General features: G+C 42.4%; 1 protein-coding gene across 1 annotated transcript; it reads right to left on the reverse strand.

Annotated features, from left to right (window-relative positions):
- Nucleotides 1-9,253: 9,253 nt before the first annotated feature.
- Nucleotides 9,254-15,873, reverse strand: LOC139628335 (uncharacterized). Its single transcript, XM_071489938.1, has 14 exons — nucleotides 15,710-15,873; nucleotides 14,918-15,123; nucleotides 14,264-14,401; nucleotides 13,950-14,088; nucleotides 12,929-13,862; nucleotides 12,557-12,698; nucleotides 12,299-12,442; nucleotides 12,147-12,215; nucleotides 11,818-11,876; nucleotides 11,438-11,628; nucleotides 10,934-11,334; nucleotides 10,524-10,623; nucleotides 9,883-10,090; nucleotides 9,254-9,797 (listed from the first exon to the last, which is right to left on the reverse strand). Exons 1-14 carry the CDS (start codon nucleotides 15,830-15,832, stop codon nucleotides 9,661-9,663), a joined length of 2,991 nt encoding a protein of 996 aa, XP_071346039.1. The 5' UTR covers nucleotides 15,833-15,873; the 3' UTR covers nucleotides 9,254-9,660.
- Nucleotides 15,874-19,793: the final 3,920 nt, after the last annotated feature.

Consider the following 19,793-nt stretch of genomic DNA (forward strand, 5'->3'; position numbering starts at 1 on the left):
GAGTCATACTGTGTTAACATCAAATGCTGTCACATTCAATTTGAAAAAAAAAAACTTCATGATGTAAATAATTGGATACTTGCCTCAGAGTTGGGTGATTTACTGCGAGTGATGGATAATGATATGTGTGTACTGCTTCCCTTCATGCCAATCATCTTAGACACAGTATATAAACATTTTACTGTAACACCCACAGCAGTCAAACTTCATACTTTCTACTCACAGAACGAGCTTCTGTGATGTGAGAACTGACTGCTCACTCAAACCTCTTTGCCTTACATTGCCTTCTATACAGCAAAGGTCCTCACTTCAAATCAAGGATATCGTGTTATCACGAAATTATGTACATACTGCATATTAAGTATGTACATTCATCGAGCATTGTATTAGGACTACCTGTACACCTGATCATTCATGCAATTATCCAATCAGCCAATCATGCAGCAGCAGTCCTACTCATAAACTACTGCAGATACAGGTCAGGAGCATTAGTTAATATTCACATCAAACTTAAGAATGAGGAAAAAACGTAATCTCAGTTTTTGGTTGTTAGTGTCAGATGGGATGGTCTGATCTCCTGGGATTTTCATGTTCAACAGTCTCTAGAGTTTGAGGCTGCAGTGGGCACAGGCTCACCAAAACTGGACAGTTGAGTACTGGAAAAACATAGCCTGGTCTGATGAATCTGGATTTCTGTTGAGGCAGCAGATGGTAGGGTGAGAATTTAGCGCCAACAGCATGAATCCACGGACCCAACCTGCCATCTGTCAATAGTTCAGGCTGCTGGTGGTGGTTATGTAATGGCGTGGGAAATGTTTTATTGGCACACTTTGGGCCCAATCAACCATCTACCAATCACCCAGCCTTTCATCCATCTATTATCTACAACTCATCCAGAGTCGGATCACGGTGGAAGCAAGTTAAGCAATGAAGTCCAGCAGCCTTGACTTGAGGCTGGGCGGTTTCCCACAACTTATCATTTTCATGTGACAGGACTGTGACAAGCAAGAATGTCACAAAGGTACAGATAATACACTGATAATCTCCGACTTATCTAAAGATGAAACTGAAAGTAGCCTACCACACCACCTTGCATGACTGAAAACAAAAGGTATTTATTTAATCTGAGGAGTCACTGGCTCAACAAACAATTCTCCTGAATGAAAACATATTTCATACAATCACGATTGTGTTTTACTATATTGTTAATCATAAGCTTTTTATACAGGTGTCCGCAGGAAGTGTTAGAGCAGATAACATATATTAACATATACCTCTTCTTATAACTACATTATAGTGTGGTAAACATCATTCTTTACATGTTAATGTAAGGCGTGTAAATGCAAGAGTGAGTAGAAGGAGTTAAAGTAAAGTTTTACTGAGTTATGTTAATTAAACTGATGTTAGAGGAGCTCAGATCCTCTCTTCTGATTGGCTGACTGACCTGTTGTCACTAGAGCTCCAGAGAGAAGCCTGAGGCTACATCCACGCTACTACGTATTCATTTGAAAACAGTGTTTTAAGATAGAAAAGATCTCCGTCCAGACAAGCGTTTTCGCTCCATATCAGAAACAATCTATGTCCATACTACCACACCTGAAAACATATACATGCGTGACCATTCACGGACACTGGGCATGCGCGATACGGTGTAAACAGGAAGTTGATTGTCTACTCTCAGGTGTACTCAACTGATTAGTTGCGGAAAATACTACAAATGAGGAAAGCAAAGGCAGTTGTAGTGTTAACACACAGGATTTCAATGAGCAACAGCTGCTAGCAAAGACAACCAGGTCAGTAACGCTTGTAATTCATGTTTTCACTACTGGTAGCCGAAGCTGATAAGAGCCAATCAGGGTGTGTCTATGTCATCATTTCCAAAACGCTCCATTTTCAAGTCTGGAAAACTCCAGAGCAGTATGGACGGGAGGTGAAAACGTAGCAGAAGCGATGTGTTTTAAAATGAAAACGTAGTGGACGTAGTGTCAGATAGGAGATCCATTGAGATGGTTTTTGGTTCTTAAATCATATATCAACACATGTTATATAAAAATAAAACACTGGAAAGGTGTAAAATATAGGACCTTTAACTAAGAGTTAATGTTAGGCCACTGTTTGTTTGGGCATATTACTGCTGAGACTGAAGATAAAGGCTGTCTGTTTACTGGAAACCTGCAGGTGCAATGAAACAATGAAGGTTCTCTGCAACACTGTGGGACTTCAAAGTAGAGCACATTATATAAGACTGACTGGTGTTGCTTTCGGTTCAGCAGCAGTCTTCATTAATCATTCAAACTATGACTACAATTCAATGAAACAAACAATACATTCAATACCAGGAGTTTAGTTGTGACTCCTGCACCTGCTGAGGGATTGGCCCTGGAATCTTCCTTAGTCAGTCCACAGCTCAACTCTTATGACTAAGTGCTGCCTCACTGAGTCTGCCTGTCCATTTCGTATATTCATGCATATACAATGCATACACATTAGTGCTGACACATTTGACTGTAAACACGCAGGCGAATAAAGAAGCAGGATTCATATCGCCACAGGATGAAGAATGGAATGATTATTGCGTTGCCGCAGTTGGTAATAATTGTGTTTACTTCCTTGTGAATTCATTTACTGTTGAAGCTTTAATCGAAAGTGATACAGAATCAAACATCATGAGATAATTACCAAGTGGCAATCAGCCCAGAGCCAAGTGATGGATTAGCTCAGCCACAACCTTCTTTGTGAGCTGTAGCTTGCATGCGTTGCACAAGATGTTTGTTCATACTAGAGGGCTTTCACATCTTCAAAGTTTTTTAAGACAAAGAGTTACTGTAATTGTAGATTTAATCCTGACCTTTCTTTTCTTCTGTACTTTTGCCTGGACCAGGATTTCTAGCTCTTTCTGTCACAGCTTAGCCTTGTGACTTCTTCTCAACAACTTTTTCTCCCTGACCACTTCCCACTTCTGCACTTTTGCATGGCTGGCAGTAAAACTCCATCCATTTAGTGCAAAACATACAGAATCAACTGCCTTAATTAATGCCAGATGCACACACCAGTAGCTGGAATGTAGCAGAATGTGGAAATATGAGGAGCAAAGGTGATCAAAACTGTTGCTTTTCTGGGAGCTTAACACACATCAAGACAACACCTGTGTGTGGGATCTTACATTTAAACTAGAATTACCACTACTACCAATTGTTTGCCTCTGCCAGCCAGCCGAGTTGCAGGAAAAATAGTCACAATTTCTCCTACTGGAGTTGTATCATTGAATAATGAAGCATTATGCAGAACAATATGATGTCAAAGTGAAGTTGACATATGACCATCTCGATATAAAATGTCATCTCTTTATCCTATTATACATTTGTGTTAAATTGGGTCATAATTAGTGTATGAATGTGTTTTATGGCCGAAAACCTATTTTGAGTTGTCACTGTGACCTTGACCTTTGACCACCACAATGTAGTCAGTTTCTCTTTGAATCCAAGTATACATATGTGTCATGTTCCCACAAGGTGGTACCTGAAAACATAATGCCTCCAGCCCTTGCTGTTTCTGCCAAAGAGGCATATCAGTTTTAGATTCATTCTGATGTAACTGCCAAAAGCTGTGAGGCATCCACTAGTTGATGTCTTCTAAGAAGGCTGAATCTACACACTGCAGCCCTGGTCAAGTGTCTAATGTAGTCTTTAATTAAATCCCTCATCATATAGCATTAATGAGAACTATAAACATTTAATACATAGTTTATAATACATTATAATGTAGTTATATATATATTTATGAGTTATGTACTTATCTCAAATGTTTCTAGCAATTCCCAAAACAGAGAAATAGTGATTTGAATCATGGTAATGCTCCGGTTCATTTAGTTGTCAATGATGTCATATCTCCTATGCGCATGTGTCTCCATCATGGTTGCCTGGCATGTTTTTCAGTAATGAAAACAAAATGGTTGTTATTGCTTGCCAGAAGCTCAAAAATGACTTATCCTGTTTTAAGCTTAAGCAATTTAAGCAACTTTTTACACCTTGGTCGTTTTCAACTATATATTTTAACCAGATGAAGGATTTTAGTTATCATCCAGATGTCTGGATCCAAAGTTATCAGAGAAAACAGCCTGGCAAATGGCAGCTCAGATCCCATCCACTTGTGAATATCCATGCATCAAATCTGAGATGCCCTGTGTCCACAGAAGAGCTAAAGCGAATCGTCCATTCATCCTCTCTGACTTCTAAAGTGAAACTGCTTTATTTGTTGTTTCTTTTAATTCCCTGGTCTGTTTGTTATGGAGAGGGGGACACCTCTGCTGATCGGCTGATGGTAAAAACCAGTTAAGAGTGATAGAGAGAGGGGGAATGACATGCAGAAAAGAGTCCCAGCTGGGACTTGCCTGCTTGGTGTGTCTGTAAAAACATCCTGAATATTTGGGTTCATAAGTTATCAAATAAACAAAGGTAAGAAGTCTCAGTTTCCAACCATTCCAAGACATGTCCTCCAAGAAGCGTTGCCAAATCACTGATTTTTAGAGTGAAACTGCTTTCTTCTGTGTTTCCATCCATCCATTTTCTGCCACTTATCTGGGTCCAGGTCTCGGGGTAGCAGCCTCAGCAGAGATGCCCAGACCTCCCTCTCCCCAGACACCTCCCCCAGCTCTTCTGGGGGAATACTGAGGCATTCCAATGTCAGTCGAGAGATATAATCTCTCCAGCGTGTCCTGGGTCTGTCCTGTGGTCTCCTCCTGGTGGGGCATGCCCAGAAAACCTCCCCTTGGAAGCGTCCTGGGGGGCATCCTGACAAGGTGCCTGAACCACCTCAACTGCCTCTTTTTGATGCAGAGGAGGAGTGGTTCTACTGTGAGCCTCTCCCGAATGACTGAGCCTCTCACCCTATCTCTAAGGGAGAGCCCGGGCCACCCTCCAGAGAAAAGTAATTTTAACCACTTGTATCCATGATCTCATTCTTTCAGTCACTACCCATAGCTCGTGACCATAGGTGAGGGTGGGGACATAGATGGACCAGTAAATTAAGAGCTTTGCCTCTTGTCTCGGCTCTCTCTTTACCACAACAAACTGATTTAGCGTCCGCATCACTGCTGTCACCACCTCAATCTGTCTATCCAACTTCCGCTCCCCTCTACCCTCACTCATGAACAAGACCCCGAGATACTTAAACTTCTCCAATTGGGACAGCAACTCCCCCCTGACCCTAAGTGGGCACTCCACCCATTTCTGGCTGAGTACCATGGCCTCAGACTTTGAGGTGCTGATCCTCATCCCAGCTGCTTCACACTCAGCTGCAAACTGTCCAAGCGCCTGCTGGTGGCCACAGATTGATGAAGCCAACAGGACCACATCATCCACAAAAAGCAGAGATGCAATCCTGAGGCCACCAAACTGGACACCCGCCGGCCCTTGGCTGAGCCTTGAAATTCTGTCCATAAAGATCATGAACAGAACCAGTGACAAAGGGCAGCCCTGGCGCAGTTCCCCACGCACTGGGAACGAGTCTGACTTACTTGTTGCTGACTTACTGCCAAACCAAGCTCCTGGGACCGAATGGCCAACAGTAGCGGGCCCCAAACCCCATACTCCTGAAGCACCCCACCACAACGGACACGGTCATAAGCCTTCTCCAGGCCCACAAAACACGTGTAGACTGGTTGGGCAAAATCCCATGCACCCTTCAGCACCCCTGCAAGTCAGGACAGAGCACTGCTTCCCCCTCCTGAGCTGCCGGATGGTTGCCAGAATCTCAAGGCTGAGGAGAAGTCCTGAGAAGTCGCTTTCCATGGCCACACCAAACTCCTTTGACACCCAAGTTTTTGCCTCAGCACCTGCAAGAACTGTGTTCTGCCAGACCCGCCAGTACCCGTCCAATGTCTCTGCAGACCCACACACTAACCAAGCCTGATAGGACTCCTTCTTCAGCTTGACAGCTCCCCTCACTGCAGGTGTCCACCACCAGGTTCGGGGGTTACCACCACGACAGGCACCAACAACCTTGCGGCCACAGCTCCACACGTCTTCCTCAGCAATGGAGGTGCGGAACATGGTCCACTCGGACTCAATGTCCCCATCCTCCCCTGGTATGCAGTTGAAGCTCTGGCGGAAGAGGGAGTTGAAGATCCGACGGACGGGAGTCCCTGCCAGATGTACCCTCACTACATGTTTGGTCCTGCATCCTCCCCCACCATCTGATCACCACCGGGTGGTGATCAATTGCCAGCTCTGCTCCTCTCTTCATGTGAGCGTCCAAGACATGCAGTCACAGACCAGAGGAGACGACTACACAAAGTGTTCATTATGGACAGACTGTGCATGGCACAGAAGTCCAACAACAGAATACCCCACTCGGGTTCAGATTGGGCAGGCTGTTTCTCCAAATCACACCCCTCCAGGTCTCACTGTCTTTGCCCCCAAAGTATGCCACCAAAACAATGGAGTCCCCTCATGGTGCACTGTCTAGCAGCCCTCCCAAGGACTCCAAGACAGCTGTATACTCCAAACTACCATTTTGCACATGAGCACAAATGACAGTCAGAGACCATTTACTGGGGAGAACTCTGATGTTAATGCACTGAACTGGGGGGCTACAAGTAGCCCCACCCCAGCCCGGTACCACTCACCCATGGCAACCCCAGAGTGGAAAAGAGTCCAACCCCTCTTCAGGAAATTGGTTCCAGAACCCAAGCCATGCATTGAGGAAAGCCCAGCTATATCTAACCGGTACCTCTCAACCTCACGCACAAGCTCAGGCTTCTTCCCTACCAGAGAGGTGACATTCCATGTCCCAAAAGCCAGTTTTGTCAGCCAGGGATCGGTACGCCAGGGCCTCTGCCTTTGGCTGCCACTGGATCCACACTGCACTGGACCCTTACGGCTCCTCCTGTGGGTGGTGGGTCCACATAAGGGTGGTTCCATGTCGATCAGTCAGGCTGGGCCCGGCTGGGCCCCATGGACAAAGACCCAGCCACCAGGCACTCGCCAATGAGCCCCTCCCCCAGGCCTGGCTACAGGACTGGGCCCCGGTATCCCTGCTCCGGACGAGGGCACTCGAAACCTAGATCTCATCATCATAAGGGTCTTCTGAATCACTCTTAGTCTGACCTCTCACCTAGGACCTGTTTGCCTTGGGAGACCATACCAAATGAGTCCAAATGAACATTTTTACCAAATTTGCAAAAATGCCCTCAAGGTGTTAGAGAGATATTGTTTTTTCTGAAGTCACCACAACCTTGACCTTCGATGACCAAAATCTAATCAGTTCATCCTTGAGTGTTAGTGAACATTTGTGCTAAATTTAAGGGAGCACTGTCAAGGCACTAACTGAGATATTGTGTCCACAAGAATGGGACGGATGGACAACCTGAAAACAATATGCCTCTGGCTGTGGCTGTTGCCAGTGTGAAGGCGCAAAAATGGATTCAGACAGCCAGGGATTCATACCTAAGTAACCAAGTCTGTTTACTTGTGGGAATGAAATAAACCTGAAACCCTTCATTACAGAGAGTGACTAACACTGTGTCAACCACTGCCAGTTACAAGCTAGCAAACAACATAAACATACTGTATAACTATGCTTACCATTCTGATACGTATTCTAGTCACTGATTTTGGTGCAGAGCAAACTCACTCAAAAAACTCCTGAGTCTACTGACAGAGAATCTTGTGAGGTTGCAGGGCAGACAACCAAAACCCAAAAGACAGACTAAATAACTATGACTGAGCTGGAAGCATGGCACACAAACTGTGTCTATGGCACAATGATCTGGCAGTGACTGGATACTTTTTCAGGCTTTATGAGCAAATTACTTTAAAACAACCCACTTTGACATCACCCAGTGGTTTGTGAACTGCCATTTTGAAGTTCAAGTGAAGTGCCAAGTTTGAGTTTGCAATTTTGTCGTTGCCATCTTGCTTTTTTGAAATCAGAAGAAACCATATTTGGACAAGAAGGTGGGGCTCAGGAAGAGTGAAGGGTGGATCTGACCTGCTCTGTACTCTATCCTGATTGTCAGGCAGGTCGCTGTGTGTGGGATAGTCTGTCAATCACACAGTAGCCCCGCCCTAATACATACCTTGCTCTATTGTCTATTGTTCTCTAAATGGACTGTAACTTAAAAAATTAACATCATGTTGTATTTAAGAAGACTTGAAACTAGAGACTGAGACCATAAACTCATTGCGAAAATGTTTACTGAGGTAATAAATCAAAGGAGAAATAGGGTCATTTTCCCATAGACCTCAATACAATAGAACTTCTTTTTGCAACCAGTCTGTCAGAAGCACTGACCCAGAGTCCACGTCCATTTTTATAAACAATCTATGGTCCAAGGACAGATCTTTGGCATGTGAGTGCATAGATGGTGTGTTTGCAGTCAGAGAGACATTTTCTGGTCACACAGATACATGTAAAAAAAATACTTGAGGACCTACACAGAAATGTATGTATGAGCAAGTGAGCAAACATCAGATTATTTCAGTGTTTACCAACAAAGATGTCATAACCTGCTGCCTGAGTCAACGAACAGGCAAAGAGACATGTCGCTTGTTTGAAAAACTGCTTGCCCTGGCTCTATTTCTATGAAAGTTTTGCATACTTGAGCCACGAGGCTACGAGGGACTGGAGGCGCCAACAGCTGTGGGTGAAAGGACTGCTCCTGTCATACTGGCATACTAAAGTTACTTAATTTTTTATTCTTTTTTTATACTCAATTTTTATTCTTTGGTATTTTACCCTCCTCCATTGCCTTTGACTTTTCTTGTAAATAAATTTAGTGTTGAGAAACTGCTTGTCCAGTCTGCATGCTATTGTGGGTCTGTACCGCTCCCCAGTAGAGACTTCGTAATTCTATTTTCTTTTCTTCCCTAGTCACAACATACACCTATGACACTGGACTTTAAATCTATTTGTACATTCTTACATTGTAAGATAATGTTATTCTGATAGTTGCCAACTGACAGTAACTGACAATTAATTAATATCGCCCATGTAATGATGTTCAGTTCGGAGAAAGTTCCATTGACTGGATCCTATGGTAAGTCTGGAAATTTTTCTTAATGTTCCAGGAGTATTCATTTTTGGTAAAATGTGTTGTTTGCAAAAAAAAACCACGGAATTGACGGTAGTTTGCTGAAAATTCTGCAAACGTTTTGCGAACTACTGTTAGTGAATGTTTATGGAAGGTAAGGAGCAAGGTAAATGTGCTGTTGCTTAAAAAAAAAAAAAAAAAAAAAAGAAAAGCCAAAATATGTCAGAGTGTATACATTTTTATTTAATTATTACACATAACGATCAAGATACTTCTTTTAAATCACACTGTAGTACATACTAGTCGAAGCAGTTATAAAAGTTATAAAATTGGGATCCCACACCTGTAAATACACTGACCAGTCACCCAGGCAGCTGCAGTACTGGGTTATTATGTAATATAAAAGTTTCTCTCCGGTTTTCTAGTTGCACAGATAGAGTTCCCCTGACTTCAGTATTATCCACAGCTTAAAAAAATAATGGCATCTAAGGATGTTAATATAAAAAACATTCATTTAAATGTGCATAAGAAGATACATGAACACCCAAAACCTGCTGGAAAAATCATCAAAATAAGTGTTTATATATTCAGATGTAATTAATGCAAAACTGGAATTCTTCAAACACTGCTTAACTTTCAACTGTAGACAAAGGTTGGTATTTGACCTTTGACATTTTGGTTTTGTAGATGACTGCTCCACAGACCATGCCAACAGCTGCAAGAAGACATCCAGCGATGAACACCAGGTTCAGATTCAGGTTGGTCACTGGAGAAAAGAGACACACAATTTGAATTCAGTCTTGTCCAAAGTCTAATTGGGACTCAGGACTCAGGACTTCCTGTTTTCATACCTGTGGCTCCGGTGCTCTCTGCTGATCTCCTTAAGCGCAGGGGACCCTGGGAGACAAAGTGATTTGCTGTCTGGATGGCGGCCTCTCTCCTTCTACGGTGGTGGTGCTGGTGGTGACCACTTGGCCATGTGGAGTTGATGCATCCTTGTGAGCACCTGGTGTTGGGGGCTCCTGCTTCACACATCAGGACTGAACAGCTGATGTACACCTGAATACAACAAGTATTGTCAAGTACTGTCATTATATCAGCAGATGTACTGGTTTCTCCTGTAGTCAACAAACAGCAGAGTTGTAGTCAAAAGTGTAAAACTGCAGGAACTCTCCACTGAAACTGCATCTTGTTGTTATGATATGTTACATGCTAATAGATTAGCTTCAGGGGGATTTTGTCACCTTCAGACAGAGCCAAGCTACTTATTTGCCCCTGTTACTGGTCTTTATGCTAAGCTAAGCTAACTAGCTGCTGACTATATCTTCACATTTACTATACAGGCATGAGAGTAGTGTGGTTCATCATCTAACTTGAATAAGTGAATAAGCAAGCTCCCTTAATGTTGAGCTATCTCTTTAAGCATTTAGAAATATCACTGGACACTTTTACAGTCGCCTGCTCAAACCTAATTTTCTGGTCCATTGCTCACCTGATCGTGCAGTCCAATGAACTTGAAGGCCTCTATGCTGAACCTGAACTGTTTCTCGTGTGCAGGGGGATAGATTTCAAGAGTTGGGTCCACTTTACATCTATTCAAAGAAAGAGAAAAAAAGATAAGAAGATTGCCTCTGCACTCTATGCCACCACAGGGACAGGGGAAAAAGGAGCTTAGGTGATACTAGAAGATTAAGTAAATCAACTTTTACTTTTAGATACAAGATACAATCGAAAAGGTGAAATATGCAAGTGGAAAAAAGAGAGCCAAATTAATTCATACATTATCTACAAACTGGTAGGTAGATGGAAAGATAGAACCTATCCCAGCTAATAGTGGATTAAGTTGGGGAAAACCTAGGTGACCGTTCTATAACTTTTTGCCACCAGAGAAAGTTTTCATACCCATTTTCAATGATGGAGTAGGTTGGGTGGTAGTTGGGGTTATCGTATGGTGCAGCTCTGCAGGAGTCGATAAACAGCTCAGTGTTGTTGACTGAAGAGGTGGCCTCTATCTGCATGTAAATCCTGCTCCCTATGTCATACTCCAGAGGGTATGAGTCTGGATCAATACTGCTTTGGTACTGGTTGTCAGGGTAGAACTCAAACTCGTAGGTGAACGTGCCGAGGCCTTTCTCCCACACAGTGATGTTCTCCCTGTGTGCTGTGAAGCCCAGTGTCACATTTCCTCTTTTGGGGTACTGGCAGTAGAACTGCACCTCCAGCAGGTGCTTCCTGGTGATCAGGTCTCTGTTGTTTTCGACTGTGGTGATTTCATTCTTGAACAGGAGGTTATCATCATCTTCCTGCAAAGTAAAAAGAAATGATTAGTTATGTCAGTCCTCATGCAGTGAATGAAAACAAAAGGCAACACCAATAACGTGATGAAACAAACAACCCCTTTGTTACCTCGATCTGAGTGCCACAGGCGTTGAGGGGGATGACAGCGATGATGTGGGTGCTGTTGGAGTGTGTCTGGAGGCTGCAGGCGGTGTTGGTGGGATCACTGAGCTGCAGATGATCCTCATGGAGTCCAGTGATTGACGATTTCTCAACATGTACTGTCATTGTTGACTCACCGCAGACCACATGGGCATTAACTGGAAATAATTGCATTAAGCAATATTACTTACATGGAAATATTTTACCGTGACAACATTAACCTGATGATGTAGTCAGTGATTCAGGCCTGTGTTTAAAAACATTTAGCAGGTGATGCATTTGGTGAACATTTACACCATTGCAGTTACACTCCCAAATGTTGACGGTGTTGTAGCCCTATGACTCACCTTCCTTTGTCTTGACATTCACCAGAACACACCTCATCTCGGACTGATAGATGCCAGACCTGAAAAGCATTGGTGAGCACAGATTTTGAGATGTATTTTGAAACTGCAGATGGCACCAGCCTCTAACTCCAACTTTTGATGCACATTTGCTTCTTTTCAGAATGATTGTGAATTATTTTAAACCTTAACAGGTTCCTTATTTTTTCAAAGCTTTTTTAAATTTTATGTCTCAGGCTCAGCTGCACCCTTGAGCCACGAGGTAATGCACTCTACCTCGTGGCTCAGAGGTCAATTTTGCAAAACACTGAACACAGAGAAATGTCACTTACTGTGAAGTTGGGTTGGCGTGGTGATGGTGATTGTGATTGTGTGTGGTGTAACCAGCGGTTGCAGCAGACCTGCAAAATATGTAAAAAGTTACATCATGGTTTCTCATTGACATTCACTGATTTGTCAGAGAAGAAATGAACCCCAGGCTCACCCTGTTGTTGCTTCAACAGCAAAGCAGATTGGGTGATAATCTCCCAGGTCATCTGCAAGAGGCGTCCACCTAATGACAAACTCGCCATGTGTGGTCATGTGCTTGCTGATATTCTGTGGCCCACTGATGATGATGTCATGAATTCTGTGTGAAAACAAAAGACACCAGATATTTCTTTGTTATCACTGATATAATCTTCCTTGTTGATATGACGACAATGTTTTGTTGCCACAAGGCCTCATGTTGGGTCTCACTCACGTTGCCCAGGTAGCTTGTGCTTTGACTCTGATCTCCATTTCTTTGTTGATCTCTGCGTAGATGCGTGCTCCATTTTCAGGTGTTGGCTGCACAAACTTTGGCAGGTAGAGTCCCTCCTGACATGAGGGAGCAGGTGGATCCACTGGAGATAAAAAGACGTGTTTTTGATCAAACTTTTCTGAGGACTTGGATTCTTGATCTCAATTTCTAAAAGAATGGCTACAGGTATGTGTAACACCACACACCAAGGTGTTCCAACACACATGAACGTTTTATCCCCCTGAGGGCAGTGCTGCAGCAGCTTTATTGCTTAATATGGAGACATGTATGAGGAAAATCTTAAAAAAACAAAAAACCCCAAAACAATCTTACCAAGTAAAGAGAACTGCAAAGGTAGTTTACTGAGAGGAGCAGTGGTGGCAGACAGCTGGCCCGTAGTAGTGTATGTTCTGGCCGTGGTTGTGGTTGTACTGTGCCACCACGGGGTTGTGGTTGATGGTGCGGTGGTGGTTGGTGCCGATGTTGTGGTGGTAGTTGGTGCCGATGTTGTGGTGGTAGTTGGTGCCGATGTTGTGGTTGTGTGCCACCACCACCACCATGGGGTTGTGGTGAATGGTGTGGTGGTGGTTGGTGCCGATGTTGTGGTGGTAGTTGGTGCCGATGTTGTGGTTGTGTGCCACCACCACCACCATGGGGTTGTGGTGAATGGTGTGGTGGTAGTTGGTGCCGATGTTGTGGTTGTGTGCCACCACCACCACCCTGGGGTTGTGGTTGATGGTGCGGTGGTGGTTGATGGCGATGTTGTGGTGGTAGTTGGTGCCGATGTTGTGGTGGTAGTTGGTGCCGATGTTGTGGTTGTGTGCCACCACCACCACCATGGGGTTGTGGTGAATGGTGCGGTGGTGGTTGGTGCCGGCGGTGTTGTGGTGGTAGTTGGTGCCGATGTTGTGGTTGTGTGCCACCACCACCACCATGGGGTTGTGGTGAATGGTGTGGTGGTGGTTGGTGCTGGCGGTGTGGTTGTTGTGTACCACCACCACGGGGTTGTGGTGAATGGTGTGGTTGGGGTGGGTGCATTAGTAGCCCCCCACCACGACCACCAGTTACTTGATGAAGCAGTGGTGGGTGGTGGATATGTAAAGGCTTGTCTCTTTCTCCTCCGACTAGGCAGTGGAGCCCTGGCGGAGCGGGATCCGTCTGAGTAGGCCAGATTGATGTAGCCTCGTGGGAAGTCCTCCGCCACCAGCTCAAATCCAAAAACTCTGGGGTCAGCACTGGCATTGTGGTAGTGTAGTGTGCAAGAGTCCTAACAATGTGAATATTTAGCAGTTAAGAGAGGCAAAGCATCAGTTCATTAATGTGTAATGTTAAGGTAATTCATTTTTCAACTAACCTGATCTAGGTGGAAGCCTGAAGGCTGGTGGCATGAGCTGCACTCTGAACCACTGGCAGTTCCATATCGGCATCGAACTTGGTCACCATCGGGATCAAAGGACATCAGGTTGTACGTCCGTGGGCAGTTCTGAGGAACTCTTGAATAAACACATTAACACAAGTTAGTAAAAGTTTTCTGTGAGTGATTCTTTAGGAAAAAATAATCAGATCAGCAGTTTAAAACACATGCATCTGGATAGCAGGAGGATATTCTATAGTTTCTTTAAAAAATGGTAGAGGTTGGTGGTTTCATGGTGACTGCAGGAGACTCACCGGAGGAAAGGTAGAATGGCAATGTCTGGTGATCTGTTTGGTTTTCTGGTGTCAGATCTTGTTCCCAAATCCAAATGAGTGAGTAGCCTCCAGTTACTATTGCCGTGGCGTTTTGGGATCCAACAGCAGCTTGCTGCCCTGATGAATTTGGAAATAATAATAATAATAAACTTTATTTATACAGCACTTTTCTAAATCCACGTTACAAAGTGCTTTACAAAAGGCAGCAAAATAAAACATGCAGGTCATTTAAGACAACAATTAAAAACAAGCAATCAGAAATACAATAAAAATTAAAGTGTCTTAGTATCAGTGCAAATAGACCAAATGGACCAAAGGCAGTGTCATCAGCAAGATGGTCACCAGTGAAAATCAATAAAACCAAAAAATAAAAGTTGTCAATAAAAGCAAAAGTAGTCTATAAAAGTAAGTAAAATTAGGAAAAGGCGGTACAACAAAAGTACAATTTAAGAATAGATTTACAAGAGCTCACTGATTGTGCTGATCAGTATTTCAACACCTTTGAAATGCTGCAGATAAAGATGTGTGGAACTGTACAATTTTACTTCATAAATAAAGGTTAAGAACAGCAACAAATATTTTTAAATGACTTATGTAAAAAAAAAATAAATAAAATAACATATATATACCCACCTCTCTTTAAAAGGTTTATCACTCCAGAGGCTTTTCGTAATGACTGTTTCCGTTTCACACCACTGGTTGTTATATTGTGGTGCATTGGTGCTCCGGTCAATCACACCCCTCTGAGTTCTGATGTTCCTGCCGCAGTTGCCTTGGTCACAGGACCAGTAGTGGGAATTCTGACACCCATCGAAGGTGTCCCTGTTTCGAATGTCTACCTGTGGAAAAAGATCAAATTATGGTTAGAGATGGTTGCTCTATCGGAATTTAGGAAAACTTAGATATTTGTATATTCTGTGAACTTACCAGTTATATCATTCTATCATGCTACCCATTACAAGATGTTTGTGTGTTTTGATAACCATGATAACAAATTTGGAGCATAAACAACACAGATAAAGGCCATGTTTTATTCAAAAATATAAATAATCATAAAACTAATAATACAGCAATATCAATGAAGTTACTCCTTAGATCTTGAGATGAGTGAGGTTAACAAAAATATTAAGTGATCAAGATCAACACTTAAGTTCACTGAAGAACGTGTCTGCACTGTACTGGGTTTCCTTTCTCACCAGAGAAAATGCTGACCCTCCCAAATGTCAGTGTATAATTTGTGCTCTAACTTTTACCATTGAGGTGAGGAATAATAATAATAATTCATGATACATTCTTTGCGGCCTTTCAGTCTACACAAAGATGCCTTAATAATCAGATTAATTGTGCCCACATGAAACAAAAACAATAGCAATAAAAAAAACCACATTTGTAGTGGATGTTAAATAACATCATCATATCCCTCACCCTATGTGACCCATCAGGGTTTCTTCCTTTGTAGGTGAAGGTCACGGTTCCCCCAAAGTAATGCGATGCAGACGCCAGTGAGGCCAGGAGCAGCGGAAGCAGGAATGACAGTGTGGAAGCCATGATGCTCAGATCTCACCTCCCCAGGTCCTCTGCTGCTCACGTCCACCTGCAGCATCTTTATATACACCCACAGACCTGCTGGAGGAGGTGGACACGGTCCTGCCAAGTTCAATGGCATGTACACTATGTTTGAGAACAATAGATCAACTCTGAAAACTGGTTTGAGGTGAACAAAAGCATTTTGCACAGCAAACACCTTGATTGATTTCTTCATAAACTGAAACTGAAATGAATGTAAAATTGTCTTGTGTTTATCAAAGATTTTTCTCATGCTTTGCTGGTAGCACAGAGATCGTGTTTTCACTGTGAATGCTTGGGAACTGAAACCTCAGCACAATCATTGTATGATATGTGACACTGTGAATTCATGCACGATTCCCACTCTAAAACACTGAACAAAAATATAAAACTAACATTTTGATTGAACACTTTTTCTAACCACACAAAAGGCCCCTTTATCTCAGTGTTTTTAAATCCCTGTCAGTGAGCATCATCCACCTGACATATCAAGATGCTGATCACACAGCATGATTGTGGCACAGATGTGCCTTGGGCTGGTCACGTAAAAAGGCCACTTTAAAATGTGCAGGGTTTTTTAAATATATTTATTTAAAAATTTCACATCACCTGGGCTACAGATTTGTATTTATTGTATCAGAAAATGAGTCAGTATCTGGTGTCACAGCATTTGCCTCTGGCAGCGTGACATCTGGTGGCACATGAATTGCACAACAATGGGCCTCAGGATCTCATCATGATATGGGTGTGTGTGTGTGTGTGTGTGTGTGTGTGTGTGTGTGTGTGTGTGTGTGTGTGTGTGTGTCTTTTGAGTTTATAGAAAAAGTATTAAATCTTTTATTTCAACTCATGAAAAATGGGAATAAAAACAAAAGTGTTGCATTTATAAATTTGTTCAGTATAATTTAAGACTTTGAAACATCCACATTTCTTGCTGTAAGAATGGAATAATGGAAATATGTAAAAAAAAAATAAAAAAAAAAGAAAAGAAAGAAATGTGGTTTGCTGTCCTAAAATTGCTATATTGAGAATGTAAACAAATCTTTTTATTTTTCAAGCAGCTGTCACCAGTACATTAATCAAATAACGCACCACACCTTCATTATTCTTCACAGTACAATTATATTGTACAATAAAGCTTAGAGCCTTTACTTTTCTTTTTTTTTTCCTCTTAGCTGTGTCGAGTAGACTACATATAGGCAGCATTGTGTAAATGTAAGCAGGCATGATTTTTAAAATTTTTTTAATTTTTTTTATTTCAGAAATACACAATAGTTTAAAACCACTTAAGAGAACAGATGTGACAGGAAAGGCAGAGGCATATACAGTGGACCTCCTTTGTACTCAGCTCAGGCAAGAAAAAAAGATAAACCCATTTGAGGTGCACACATGGTGGCATGGTCAGTGAGTCTTTGTTGATCCTTTGAATAGTGGAGTCCATGAATAGTTGTAAGGAAACCTCGGGTTCCTAACTCAGGCTAAACCTGCAGGCTGATGCAGTTGAGTATGTTGGTGCCCGTAGGCTGAGGCCGAGCAGAATTCACAGATATTCACCGCAGAGTGAAAGTTACCCATAAATCTGAGCAGATAACTATGAAAATGCAGTAATTTGTTTTTGGAGTCTCCATCCATCCATGCATCCATGTACCCAGGCCAGATGAGAGATATCTCCCTTGTTCTGGATCTACCTGAGCCCTCCCACCAGTTGGACATGACTGGTAAATCTCCAATGGAAGATTCCCAAGAGGCATCCTAACCAGCTGACTCCTTTAGAACACAAGATACTTAAACTTCTTCACTTGGGGGAGGACCTCAATCCCAACCCGAAGAGAACAAGCCTCTGCACACTGCCCCAGTGCATGCTGGGGGTCCCGCACTGACAAGACCTACAGAACCACATCATCTGCAAAGAGCAGGTAGGAAATTCTGAGGCGTTGAAATCCTGTCATGAAAATCACAACAGGATTGTAACGTGGGACAACCCTTTGCAGAACACCTTGCATGGGAGCTCGTTGAAGCAGCAGCCATCTAAGTCAGTAATTGGTCAATAATAAAAAATATCTTTCTTTAAATCTGGCCATAAGAACTGAATGTAATATAAAATGTAGATTCTTGTCATTAAAATGCTGATGTTTGTTCTACTTGGTTACTGCTTTTAATTTGTTCATCAAATTTCAAGTCTCACTGTAATGTCATCAAAAAACAAGATTCACATCACAACTTTTTAACAAGTGTTTAACTTTAAATGAGGAATTTTAGTGAATAAAACCTTTATGGTGCTATGGTCTTGCAAGTGTAAAAACTACATCATTCAAATGGTATTCATAACAATAACACACCTTCATCCCGCTGTAACCAGTCTTTCTACATTTGTGCTTTAGGTTTTATATTTGTTTCTGTTCTGGATTCATTCCAGCGATTTTCACCTCTTCAAATTAAATGGAAGGTGTCAGGTGACAAAACTCTGCTCGACGTGGATGAACCTTCAGGTTTATCAACCTAAATCTACAAGGGAGTGAATGCACACATACCGCTGTCTCCAACAGGCTTATCAGTGATCAAGTACCTTTTCTCTTGTAATGAAAGTGTAGAGAAATCTGAACATGTGATTATCTGGATATAAGAAGGGTGAGGCCAGATCACAGTTCAGTTCAGCTGAATGTCAAAGACACATATTCAAAGAGAAATTGAAAGACTTCTCTTCTAGCTACCCATATATTTTTATCTATGTACTGAGAATTAAAAAAGTAGAGGGTGGATGAAAAGGAGAAGCAGGACCCACGGCTGTTTTTTATTCATTATTTATTGATTATTTTTTAATGCCCACAAATACCCATATTTATTAATTGTATTATTTGTTAATTATTTTAGGATTAGGCCTCTCTTGCCCTTTTCCTTTTGCCCTTTTGTTATGCTTCTGTGCTGGTGAGAGCTAGAGCACAAAGGCATTACGTTTTCAGGTTGTCTGTCTGAACTTCTTCAAATTTCCCACAAACATTCATTAGGACACAATAATAAAGTGATTACATTTTGGAGGTCAAAGGTCAGTGACCTCACAAAACATGGTTGGGCCCTCTAAAACACTTCTGCCATTACTCAATGCTGTAACTCAGGAAAGGGAGATTGTGGCCACATTTCCTGCAACTTGGCCGGTTGGCGGAGGCGTTCGACCATGAGCTGTTACTTCTGCTTTTACCTGCTGTCCCCAGTTTGTTCTTTGTGTCTGTCTGTGTGTTTGTGTGTCTCTGTCTCGCTGGGTGTGGCTTTGTGGTTCCAGCTTAGGCCATTTCCAATGCACACCTGTTCACCATCTACCAATCAACACCACACCCTGCTGGCTGCAGTCGAAATGTCAAACTAATCTCCTTTCCTAACCACTTTTCCTTGACCTTGATGGAAAACGTCAAGTTCAGGGGAAGTTGTGAAGGAGAATTCAAGGAACTGAGCAAGAAGTCGGAATAAATTATATTCTTATAGTTTATAGATTTTCCCAATATGGAGCTCTTGACATTTTTATACATTTGTTAAATAGAGAAAATGAATTTTTAATGCATTCCACAGTGGAATCAATAGTTTTGTTATGAGGATGATATTATTAACTATAAATTCAGTATACTTGTTCCTCATGATGACTCTTAACTGGACAGAATTGAAGGAGAATAAATCTGTATTTATGGATGTGGAACTCAATCGTACACGTGTCACAAACAAAAAGCAGGTGTTCTGTTGTTTCTACACTTATGTGGGTCTGCTGTGGTGAAGCAAAGTGTAGGTGCAGCCAGGAACTGTGAACGGCATTTCCTCCCTCGCTTACGTAAAGGAAAATCCCGGAAAATGTGCTGGAGAGCATCTGTTCACAGCCTCTGTGAGGCCATCTGCTGGCTGTGTTCATCTTTCTGATGTTTGCTGATCCTCACTGACGTGTGTCTGTTGAATTGATGAT

Source organism: Trachinotus anak, unplaced genomic scaffold, assembly GCF_046630095.1.
Source record: "Trachinotus anak isolate AG129_WGS33_773 ecotype Australia unplaced genomic scaffold, CSIRO_AGI_Tana_v1 ptg000011l, whole genome shotgun sequence".
Classification (NCBI taxonomy): domain Eukaryota; kingdom Metazoa; phylum Chordata; class Actinopteri; order Carangiformes; family Carangidae; genus Trachinotus; species Trachinotus anak.